Below are 13,479 nucleotides of genomic sequence, written 5' to 3'. Positions count from 1 at the left end.
GGATCCAATGGGGCGTAATCCACCAAAAAGGAATATATACCCCCGAGCGGAGCGATACCAAAAACAAATTATATCAATCGTGAGAAATATGAGATTTTGGGGCTGTCAAAACTGGCGTGTAAGCCCTCTACGATCCGCAACTGTACCTATATACTACGAAAAGTCTAAATTATTACCTTGTCTGTTCTCAGGATCATCGTAACGGTCGAAACCAGCATGACGAAGACAACCACTATTTTTATGGCAATCCTGGTACTTCCAACGACAATGAAATGTATAGACCAGACTACAGACGAAAAGATTACTTAAAGGTTAATACTCCGAAGCTTTGGGATCACAAGAACGTTCCTTTTCAAGATTTTAAAGCTAGTCATCATTTCTGGGGGACACAGAACACGGATTCTACAGAGCGACTGGACGGCAGTATATCTACAGACTCCGTCACGAGGCCAAAGTCATCTACGCCATCGAAAGTCATAGCAACAGTTATAGTGATAGGGATTTTATTTGTCGTTAGTGGGGCCATTGCAGTTGCTGTTTATTTCACAAGTCTTAGTAAGTAAAATATTTACTTTGAGCAAGCAATATTTATCCAACTATCTAAGCTGTGCCACGTTATCTTTATGTAGGATTTTCTGATTTGTCTTGTAATGGCGTAAAAACGTCTCATCTTAAATGGCATGCGGAACCGTAACTCTAAAGGTCCTATTGTGTTTTCTGATTTTTGAAGACTATGGACCGTAAATTTTCTAAAAAGAGGGAACATAAGAAGTACGGTTCTGCAGCTAATATTCGAGTATATTATAGATGAAACCAAAATAAAAAAAAAAGACATGTGACAATGTAAGGGTGTTAGACCCTATAAGACCAAAAACTTTTAAACACTTTTCCCAAAATAGTGGTCAACTATACTACTGGTTACGTTGGTCAGAAATTTAGCCATATGTCATACAACATCGTGTGAATTTTAGAGGAGGGTTAAACCATTGAGTGACTTTCTGCATGATCTTTCGGATTTGGTTTTCCATGTTTTGGCTGCAGCATCTGCTCCGCATTTATTTATTTTTTTTCTAAAATGAGAGGACAAGTTTACTTTTTTTCAAAAAAGTCACAGTGAATACGACTCGATTTTTTTTCCTTTTTCTTTTTATTGCAGTATGTTTACAAAACAATTAAAAAATGAAAAATAATTGAAAAGCGATAAACCCGTTAAAGGCAACTGAAGATTTTTAAATTTCTGAAATTATAACGGAAAAGAAATCGGCAAATCCAAAAGATACATTACGACTAGACGCTCTTTTATAAGCTACAGTCAATTTACCATGGTTTTAAGAAAAAAAATCAAGATCAAATTGTACGGTACTCCCTTGGTGTTGATTGTCACTGAGAATGCTGGTGATAGTAAGTGATTCACTCAGAAATTATACATCTATGTATGCATACCAGAGTCGTATAGTGTTATCACCCTGTTTCACTGTGATTCACACAATATCAGTACTGGTGTAATTCGGAGAATCACCTTGTGTGAACTGTATCAGAGAAATTTCAGTGCTTCTTGTTTGACAGATAAAGATACAGGTTGGCGATGGATTTATTAATGGTCGTTGTTTGTTTAACGCCCAATTGCAAGTTTTTTATGCATATTCAGAACGAGAACAAATTAACAATGATTTAAAATTCAAAATTATAAAAAAGAAGATGTAGTGTAATTGCCAATGAGACAACTCTCCACAAGATACAACTAAGTTAACAGCTATAGGTCACCATACGGCCTTCAACAATGAGCAAAGCCCATACCGCATAGTCGGCTATAAAAAACCCCGAAATGAGTTCGTTTCTGCAGAGTGAGTCGATTGGGATGAAAGATGGAAATTTAGATTGCCAATGTACAGAGAAAGAGATAATGTTTGATAGGAGCAGAAGTTTAGCCCTGCATTAGGTCCCCTACGAACCCCTCAAAGAGGTGTTGAATAAGTTCTTCAACATGCAGGCAGCATACCACTGTCCCACACGAGGCATAGGATTAAATGTCTCAATTCCGACTTCAAGAGGCTGCGTATTTGTACGTCCCTCTATAGAAAGGTTTTTATAAATGCTAATTCGCCGTTTTAGAATCTAATGCATTCTGGGTAATATTTTCAAAAGCGTACACCAACACGTTGTGATTTGTTTTTAAAAAACGTTATAAACAATTGAAATTCAACCAATGACGTAACGTTATTTTCATTTTGGTGTACGAACAATGAGATTACCCATAGTCCTTTAGGTTCTGAAAAGGCCAATTAGATGTATCCTTTTTTAGAGTAATAAACTAATTTTACTTTTAATTTAAATCTGATTTGATATATAATTACCAGGATTTGAAATCCCGATTGAAACCGGATAAATCGTCTCAATAGACCATTACAAAAATGTATAATAACAATATATGTAATACCGTAAAGGAATTTAAAAATATTCATCATCATTATTTCGCAGTTGATATAAATTTGTACTTTAAGATGTACTTTAACTTTTTTGTTTCCTTGTTGCATAATCTTTCGCATGACGCAAACACATGATCATATACTATATATGTTTAGTATTGTTGTCTATGTACGTTGAAACATTGTTTTCTTTGTAACTTGATATGAGTGGTAGTTTGAATATATTTGGTCATATAGAATCATTGCAAGTTCTACATGTCCGTCTGGAAAGGTTCACCTGACCTTGGCCTCATTTCTGGATCAGTGCCAATACCGGTATCAGATACAATAAGCAATACCTGAGCTATATTTTGTTCATGGATTGAAAGTAAGTTGTTGTATATGACTGGTTGACAGGGTTCGTTTGACCTTATATCCTAATGTTAATGGTTTGTTGGTCAACGTTAATATTTCGTGGTAAGGTCCGTTTCTTAGATACTATAAGCAATAGGTCAACTATATTTGGTGAATATAGAATGCGTGTTTCTCTTCCAGGGTTCATCTGACCTTGACCGAATTCATTGTTCAACGTTTAGTTTTCGTTGTTAGGTCTGTTTCTCATATACCGTTAGCATTAACTCAACTATTGTTAGTGTATGGAATAATTGTGAAGTATACATGACTGTCCATTTGCCAGGGCTCTTCTGACCTTGACCTCATTTTCATTGATCATTGATAACGTTAAGTTTATTTGATCACGATCAGTAAAGCAGTTGAGATATTTTTGCTTGTGAATTCATATCATGTTTTCAACCCTACCTTTTTGATATCGATCAGTGGACTATCTAAGGTTAAAACAAAAAATCAATGCGAGAAAAGCACTTAACTTAATACTGGTATAGAAGAAAGCATAAAACACAAGTACAAACTAAAACTAATAAACAATCATAATATAACATACAAAATACTCTCAGTTACTGGAAAAAGTTCAATTATTATAAATTAGGCCGTTAGTTTTATCGTTTGAATTGTTTCACATTTTTTGTATCGGGGCCTGTTATTGTTTACTATATATGCGGTATGTGTTTAATATAAATAAGAAGATGTGGTATGAGTGCGAATGAGACCGTGAACTCTCCATCCAAAACACAATGTATAAAAAGTTAACAATCATAGGTCAAAGTACCTTTGGCTCACACCGATCAGCAAGCTATAAAGGCACCAAAATGACTAGTGTAAAACAATTCAAACAGGACAACCGACGGTCTAATCTATATAAAAAAAAACAAGAAACGAGAAACACCTATGAACCACACCAACAAACGACAACAACTGAACAACAGGCTCATTTTGAAGGCCGTACAGTGACTTAATATTACTTACATCTTTGACAGTCCTACCACATCTCCCTATTTTCCGGCAAGTCAAAAGTACTTTACTTTCTCCTATACTGGTCTTTTTCAATCAATTTGAATTATCGCCCTTATTTCAAGAGCATTATAAGATTATACACGTACTTTTTCTTTTTCAAAAGTTGTTCTCATGCTTCACCCAGTGTATAGTTCTCTATAACAGTCCATTATCAAATGTAGCAATATTGTACAACAACTTTGTATATATATTACGTTGTTATCATGAGCTACTATACGTGATGGGTTGTATTTTAATGACGGTGCGATAGGACTGACTTTTCCAAGGAATGAAAAATAGCATACTCAGATATAAAGATTTTCTACAAAAAATTAAGAATTGGAATTGAGATATTTCCTTCGTCGGAAATAGTTCCCAGTGAAATACTTTATATTATATATATATACATGTACGGTCTTCTATTAGTTGATAGTTGCTTGTTCTTGTGTTATCATGTTTTGCTTTACAGTTTTTTTTCTTCAGATAACCTCTTTTTTTCTCAAAAAGATAAGTACATCTCCCTGCTCTTTGTGGGTAAGATAGTGGTTTGCATCTACAGTTTACAGTTCAAAATTTAGGGACGCCCATACAGAACAAAATCAGAAAATACAGAATTTCGGCCCTTAAAAGAAGTAACCATTCATTTACCAACAGCATGAACAAGAACCATTTTCTGCTCTTGCGACCCCCTTAATGCATCCCCTTCTTACTGTGACTTCATAAGTAGGTTCCATTACGATTGTTTGACCATACCTTTTTTTTCATTTCGTTTTTGTCGAGCCTTCGACTTTTGTCGAAAAAGCGAGACTAAGCGATCCTACATTCCGTCGTCGTCGGCGTCGTCGGCGTCGTCGTCGGCGTCGTCGGCGTCGTCGTCGGCGGCGTCCACAAATATTCACTCTGTGGTTAAAGTTTTTGAAATTTTAATAACTTTCTTAAACTATACTGAATTTCTACCAAACTTGGACAGAAGCTTGTTTATGATCATAAGAAAGTATCCAGAAGTAAATTTTGTAAAAATAAAATTCCATTTTTTCCGTATTTTACTTATAAATGGACTTAGTTTTTCTGCGAGGAAACATTACATTCACTCTGTGGTTAAAGTTTTTAAAATTTTAATAACTTTCATAAACTACCCTTGATTTGTACCAAACTTGGACAGAAGCTTGTTTATGATCATAAGATAGTATCAAGAAGAAAATTTTGTAAAAATAAATTTCCACTTTTCCGTATTTTACTTATAAATGGACTTAGTTTTTCTGCGAGGAAACATTACATTCACTCTGTGGTTAAAGTTTTTAAAATTTTAATAACTTTCATAAACTATCCTTGATTTGTACCAAACTTGGACAAAAGCTTGTTTATGATCATAAGATAGTATCAAGAAGAAAATTTTGTAAAAATAAATTTCCACTTTTCCGTATTTTACTTATAAATGGACTTAGTTTTTTTGCCAGAAACAAAACATTCACTCTGTTGTTTAAGTTTTTAAAATTTTTATAATGTTCTTAGACTATCCTGGATTTCTACCAAACTTAGACAAAAGCTTGTTTCTGATCATAAGATATATTATTCAGAAGCTAAATTTGTAAAAAAAAAATTCACTTTTTCCGTATTTTACTTATAAATGGACTTAGTTTTTCTTCCAGTTAACATTACATACAGTCTGCAGTTAAAGTTTATAAAACATTTATTAGATTCATAAACTATCCTGAATTTTTTACCAAACTTGGAAGCTTCTTTCAATCAAAAGACAGTATCGAGAGGGAAATTTTTATTGATGTTTTTCCTCATTTTTTTTTGAGTCTGCCATTAACAGCAGAAGTAGGCGAGACACTGGGTTCCGTGGAACACTTACAAATTTTTTTCTAAACTACTGTTATAAATTGGGATGAATGTAAAATGTTTAATTAAAATTTCATTTTTTTTTAGCAAATGTGAATAAAACAACGACTCCATCGGTACCGAAAACGACACCAGGTATACTAGCTTTAATTAATAATCTGCTCAATTGACCAATGAACAGTAGAACAACCCGATTTTCCTTACAAACTAATCACTATGTATACATCTGTAGATAGGGTTCCTACCTTGGAACCCTTGTACGATTTATCGCCTATGGCCAAGGAAAGCCTATCTACTGTATGTACTTATTACTTTCCCTATCTCAAAAATCGTGATAACATAATGACGACCGATTCAACATTTTCAACATCAAGTCTCAACCCTATATGTTTAGTATAGAGTGCGGGATGTTACAGTCCTTCCAAAAATAACCACTGTACCACCGCACATAGGGATTGATCCAGAACTATATGAGCTCGCCTCACTAAGCTCATGCAGCGCTATTATATTTCTGAAGAACATTTAGTGCATTGATTGATTGATTTTTTTTGGGGTTGATTATGTTCATTTAAGATAATTTTTTAGTTGACATTTGTAGCGTTGTTAAATTCGTTGATTCATTTCAAAAATGATTCATACGATCGATGAAGTGAGTAATCGGTTAGCCTTTAACTTTTCCTCCCATATAATTACATTTGGACACAGTTTAAATTGATTAACGGATCGATTTTATGATTGATTGTAGTTTGCTTAATGTCCAGTGGCAATCATTTAATGTATGTACAGGACGAGAACAAATTAACAATGAATACAATAGGTCCTGTTACAGAGACCTATTGAGTATTTTATACTAAAAAAATAGAAATAACATAGAGACCTAATGAGTAACTTTTTTGAATATTGGTTAAAGTTATAATATTCATAGTCAGAGTTCGTATATGATCATACATTAACACACAGTAGAGACATATAATACATAATTGTATTATATGTCTCTGCACACATGAAGAAAAAAAATATTTATCTTTATAATATGAATTTTTAAGAATTAATTTCTGAAGATTTAGAGAAGTCAAACGGACTATAAGACTGCATATTTTAGATTTTGTGCATATAAATAATTCAGAGTTTATTAGATTAATTTTTTTTTTTGAAAACGACCCGTGTAACAGTATTTTTTCTACTTTGTCATAGTTCCACCACACGATCTGAAATTCCAGGGAAATATCAAAATAGACAACAACTGGGACCAAGACTTAGAAAATAAATCGTCACCCATATACCAACAGAAATCAGAAAAAGTCAAGAATCTTGTAAGTATTGGGGAACTGATCGATACCGGAAGTCTCACATTCCTGGACTCTAATTTTAGAAAAAGACTTTCCGGTTGGCAATATGCACGTGGACCTTCCTGCACGCACCGCACGAACTGCACGCACTGCTTGTAAAGTAAGAAATTGAATTATTCAACGTCAATGGTATGGCAAAGTCAGAAGGAAAAATCAGACATAAATTTGCTGTAACGTTGTCAATACAATTTGGAAAGAAGAAGATTGTTAATGTTCCGGGATATTCCACACTCCGGCAAAGGAGTCTTTCCCGTCATCGGAAGAAGAGAAGAATGTAAGGCCTCCAACGAGTTGTTTAGCACAGGCATTTGTTTTCATCCACGGGAAGTTAGACTATCTATTATGACTATATATAGCATGTACATGATGTATTATATAGTAGAAGTATATGGATAGTCAACCTTCCCATGCTTCCCGTGGACAGAAACCAGGGGCGGATCTAACCATTTTAAAAAGGGGGTTTCCCAACCCAGAGTAAAAGAAAGGGGGGTTCAACTATATGCTCCCATTCAAATGCATTGATCGTCAAAAAGGGGGGGGGTTCCAACCCCGGACCCCCCCTGGATCCGCCAATTCAATTCATTTTAATTCAATTCAATATTTTAATTTTTTTGTATTGGAAAGAACACAATAGAGGCGTGATCCAAATACAGATAATTATAATATTAAAACAACATAAGATAATTATAATATTAAAACAACATATAAATGAAATAAAGATGCATGTAACAACAAGTTATAAGACAAATGGAACTTGAGACAAGTCAAGTGGAGTGCCTGTAAAGTAAGTAAAGTAATCTTTATTTAAAGTCAGGTTGCACCAAATAGTCATGACGTCTTGAAAGGCTATTTTTTGAACTAATCTATACTTCTAAAGTAAGAGACCGATTTCATTGAGCCGCAACTCCTCTGAAACCATACAAAGTCGGAAATATTTGTGATATGACGTATGAATGTAGTGTTTTGTACTTCCTAAATTTGTCTTTGAAACAATCTTTTTTTTTCCCGCAGAAAACCCCCAATTTTTGAGAAAATATCAAAATTCGGAGAAGGGGTCTTATACGCTTTCGAAAAAAAACAACTACAAACTTGCACCACTGCAGACATGTTTAAATCTAACATCAGAGAGTTCTAGATTGTCTTCTTCTTCTCTAAGTTATTTCCTCTGTTCTTGGAGCACCCATATCACACAGAGACAGAACTTGACTCGCACTTTTCGAGAAAAAAAAAGATATACTACAAACTAGCACCACTGAGAAATCTTTTAATCATCATTGTTCTAGGATGTCTTCTTCTTCTATGAGTTATTTCCTCCGTTCTAGGAGCACCTGTGTAACACTGAGACAGAAGCTACTAATTGGACATTCAAACTCCTATGGAAGAAGAACTGACAAACTTAATAAAAACTCAACATAATGCATCAGTGCATAAAAACAGTTTGAGAAATACGAACCCAAGCTGTGTATCACCATAAACATTTCCAGTAGTCTTCAAGCCGCGCTCGCTGGTTTTTGTCGAGCCTGCAACTTTTGTTGCAGAAAGCTCGACATATGGATAGTGATCCGGCGGCGGCGGCTACGGCGGCGGCGTTAGCTAACTTCTTAAAAGGTTTATATTTTAGAAGGTTAAAGACCTGGATGCTTCATACTTTGTATATAGATGCCTCATGTTACGAAGTTTCCGTCAGTCACATGTCCAATGTCCTTGACCTCATTTTCATGGTTCAGTGACCACTTGAAAAATGACTCTCTTATTATAAGTAATAGGATAACTATATTTGGTATGTGCGTACCTTGCAAGGTCCTCATGCCCGTCAGACAGTTTTCACTTGACCTCGACCTCATTTCATGGATCAGTGAACAAGGTTAAGTTTTGGTAGTCAAGTCCATATCTCAGATACTATAAGCAATAGGGCTAGTATATTTGGTGTATGGAAGGACTGGAAGGTGTACATGTCCAACTGGCAGGTGTCATCTGACCTTGACCTCATTTTCATGGTTCAGTGGTTATAGTTAAGTTTTTGTGTTTTGGTCTGTTTTTCTCATACTTTATGCAATAGGTCTACTATATTTGTTGTATGGAATGATTGTTAGGTGTGCATGTCTAGCGGGCAGATGTTATCTGACCTTGACCTCATTTTCATGGTTCAGTGGTCAAAGTTAAGTTTTTAAGTTTTGGTCTTTTTATCTAATATTATATGCCAAAGGTCAGCTATATTTGGTGTATGGAAATATATTATGATCTATATGTCAGTCCCTCAGGTTTATTTGACCATGACCTCAATTGCACGGTTCATTGCACAGTGTTAATTTTTTGTGTTTTGGTCTATTTTTCTTAAACTATAAGTAATAGGTCAACTATATTTGTTGTATGGAAGCTTTGTTAGCTGTACATGTCTGCCTGGCATGGTTCATCTGACCTTGACCTCATTTTCATGGTTCATTGGTCTTTGTTTAGCTATCTTGGTTAATGTTAAGTTTATGTGACAGTTGTAATAAAGCTTGTTGTTCGGTGTGAGCTAAGGCTCCGTGTTGAAGGCCGTACTTTAACCTATAATGGTTTACTTTTTAAATTGTTATTTGTATGGAGAGTTGTCTCATTGGCACTCACACCACATCTTCCTATATCTACTTTATACTTAGGACTTTCAACATAATATCAATGATTAGTAAAGAAGGCGAGACATTTCAGTGTGTGCACTCTTGTTTCTAGTATACATGTACATAATAACAAGGAATAAGAGCTTTTAAGCAACTGATATTAGATAACAAAACATACATGTAATAACATCAGATACATATAACACAAACATACAGACAGTACATACATGTATTAATACCATGAATACATAGATAGCACATGCAAAATAAAAGCTAAGTAAGATATATATTAAACATTGTTAAATCAGCACATAAGAGCACACATTATCTAGATCCAAGTAGCACATGCAAAATTAAACACTATAAAGCACAAGTAAAAGACTGCAAGCTGCTACAGCACAGGTAATGCATAGGCAAAACAAACAATAAATAAAATTTAAAAAAAAAATTGCAAAAAGTAAAAACAAAAGCAAACAGCAGGCTTCAAGGTTAAGTCATGGGGGTAGCAAGAAGTTAAAATATTTACAAGAACTGCAGGTACAATTTTCTGGAAAAAACACCAGGTACAGAGACAAAATTTTTGAACTGGCCAAAAGTTGACAAGCTCCTTGCCTCATTTGGCAAGGAGTTCCAGAGTCTTGCTGCCTCATAACTAAAGCTTTTCTTATCATATCTTGTTGTTTTTGGCCGTGGTATATCCGCTAACATTAACTTTGTACCTAAAATTATATGAATTTTCTTTAATTTTTATTAATTTATGTAGGAATTCCAGACTTGATTTATTAATTATTTTGTAAGTCTCTGATGCCATGGTTCTCATTCTTCTGATTTTTAGTGCTGGTAGCTTCTAAAGACTGTTCAAGGAGTGTATCGTATGAATTTTTGTAGTCGTCTTCAATAAATCTGAGTGCGCTTTCTTGTATTTTTTCTATTTCTTTGTGTTTTGTTCACTGCAGAAGTGCCATGTTAGAGGTCAATAGCTGAGGTTTGACAAGATAAATGAGCGGTACATTTTTGTATACTGTAATTAAGTTTCGACAGTCTGGTGAGATGAGTGCCGATTCTTTTTAGTATGTTTAGTTGTCATGCAGCTTATTTACAGATGTTTGAGATGTGAGTGTTGAAATCCAGTTTAAAGTCTATTGTTAGACCAAGAAGTTTCACCTCGTCGTCACATTTTATGTTGAATCCATTTAGGTTGAAGACCATATTTTGAGAGTGTGTTTTTTACCTATGGCAATTGCCTGGAATTTTTCTGGGTTTGCCTGCATTTTGTTGAAGGAGAACCATGATATAAGGGAGTTACTATCTTCCTCTAAGGGTTTAATTACTGATTCCTAAGTAGTACCTGCCCGTGGTTGCCAACATCTGATAAAGAGAAATCATTAAAGGACATGTCAAAATGCATATATATATTTTATGTAAAAAGCATGCTCGCAATGTTTTTTACACTGAATAGCATCCAAATAAGGTTCATTATACAATTGGACAAAAATGGCTTTGTTTACACCTACATGTAGAAATTTACTCTGACAAGCCTTTGCAATTGGAAAAGTTCTAAGGCTTAGCATCCACTAGAAACATAAAATTTAAATGCATTTTGTGCTTCAGAAAGATCAAATCTTTTTTTCTCATTTAGCAGAACCTAAATGTAGATTTATTGTTAGCCTAGCTTTTCTTGTCCTAAATGTGCATGAGATGATTGCCACTGGACATTAAGCAAATTTCAACCAATCAATCATGTGAACAGAAATGTTGATTGATTCACATGGATTGATTAATGAATGTTTTCTCATTTATGCAAACATTCAAATTTTATTATCATAAAAAAAACAAGAGTTAACATGGTTAAGAAGACATGGTCTATTATCATTATTCTATTTTTGTTATAGCGCTAAAGAAGAAATGGACGATGACTAAGGACTGTGAAGTTAATTTTCTTTTGCATGTATTATATGACCCCTTTTAATCCTCTAAGACTATAAAGACGTTATATACACTCTTGAAAGACTTGCAGAAAATTGTTTTAAATTTTGTCCAGTTTTAGAGGGAATTCAAATGCACATTGATTGCCTTTAATATAGCTAGCCGAGCAAGCAAGTGACTGACTATATTGTTGTATAATTTTCAAGTTTTAGTCTAAATGTATCAAAGACATTTGTTTGTTAACATATATAAATTTATTTTTTAGATAGACAAAGTGTACTTCTCCAGTGATCTGAAAGATGTATATGTTGGCAATAATGTTCAAGGATTCAGGTAAGGTCATCAGGCCTGGGGTAATGGTAATTTGTAATTGTAATGCATTGTAATATTACTTTTTTTGGATGTAATGCAAAGTAATTTGTAATGCACATTTTCTGCATTACAATTACATGTAATGTAATGATTACTTTAGTTAAAAATTGATGTAATGCCTCCATTACAGTACATTACTTTTCATTACAAATTGGTAAAATAGATAAAATTGAAGAATATTGTATAATAAAAATAAAATATTAACAAAAACAAAAGAAAGTATGGAATAAAATTTTTGTCACAGTTAATTACTGTATTAAATAAGGTAAGAAATATAAAATGGTAAACAATATCAAGTCTTTGATCTTGGTTTCTGATATTTGTTTAATATGATATGGGAATATTTTGGTGTTAGGTGGTCTTTTTAAAAATTATCAAATAAAACTATATAGATCAATGAAAAAAATATGAAGATGAAAATTTCATAATTCTATACACACCTTACATTTATTTCAATGAAATATTGAATATATCAAACAACATTTTAAACCAAACTGTGGTTTGGGTCCTGTCTGTTGTTATTTCACCTAATTAATATCACAATGTTTTTATTGCAATCAAATCTTCTCAACTTATGTTTGTCCTCACAGAACCCTTAGGCATTTCACAAGATAATCCTTTAATGACACATTTATTATATCCCCTTGAAATCCTTAATGATGTCTTAATGATTAAGTGATCAATGTTAATAGAAACAAAATTATATGATAATTTATTTATTTTTTACCACCACCTAAGAAACTTAAAAGTGACTTTTTCAGTTTCATGCCTCCTACTACTCAATCAAAGGGTATAGACACAGGTAAGGTGCAGTACATGATGTTGACATCTACTTGTCTGAGCCATGTGAAGAAATTTCAATCAATGCACTGGAATAATGGAAGTCAAATTCAGTGTGCCTTTCTTCTTTGGTTAATACAGCTATCAAGTATTTAGCCATTTCCCACACATAAGCTCCTGTAGAAAGGCTTTTAAGTATTGCCGGAAAGGTGTACAGAACTGATCGCTGTTCTCTTAATGGCATCACATTTAAACCACTTATGATGATAAAGTGCAATGGACATATTAAGTATTTGAAGTCTATGTCCCTAACACTGTATACATATGTACATATACCTCTGTTTTTGAAATGCTTTTTGTTTTTATATTGAAAAAGTAATGTGTAATGTAATGCATTACACAGGCAAAGTAATTGTAATGTAATGTATTACATGTGAGAAAAAATGTAATTGTAATTGTAATGGAAGAATCACAAAGTAATTGTAATGTAATGCATTACATTGCAATGTAATGGGCCCAGGCCTGAAGGTCATCATGTATATATGTACGTACGTACGTACGTATGTCCAGAAATTGGTTTCCTTTCTCTAACTTTAGTTTGCCTCAACCAAATGTTATGAAACTTATACACAATGCTTATTAACACAAAACACAGAAAAAGTTTGAATTTGGTCGGCGTCACTTTTACCGTTTTAGAGTTATACCCTTTACAAATGGAAAAATTCCTGAAATTTTCATTTCCATTCTCTTAAGTTTGACTCAACCAAATGTTATGAAATTTGGGTGGCATCA

General features: G+C 33.7%; 1 protein-coding gene across 1 annotated transcript in view; it reads left to right on the top strand.

Moving 5' to 3' along the window:
* The first annotated feature begins 216 nt into the window (after positions 1 to 216).
* LOC143053703 (uncharacterized) overlaps positions 217 to 13,479 on the top strand; it is a 52,792-nt gene continuing 39,529 nt past the window's right edge. Inside the window, exons 1-2 of the mRNA XM_076226490.1 lie at positions 217 to 252; positions 11,801 to 11,868. Coding sequence (XP_076082605.1) covers positions 217 to 252; positions 11,801 to 11,868 — 104 coding nt within the window. The remainder of the gene's footprint in view (positions 253 to 11,800; positions 11,869 to 13,479) is intronic.

Source organism: Mytilus galloprovincialis, chromosome 12 (assembly GCF_965363235.1).
Source record: "Mytilus galloprovincialis chromosome 12, xbMytGall1.hap1.1, whole genome shotgun sequence".
NCBI lineage: Eukaryota > Metazoa > Mollusca > Bivalvia > Mytilida > Mytilidae > Mytilus > Mytilus galloprovincialis.
This window is presented reverse-complemented; position numbering and strand designations above follow the sequence as displayed.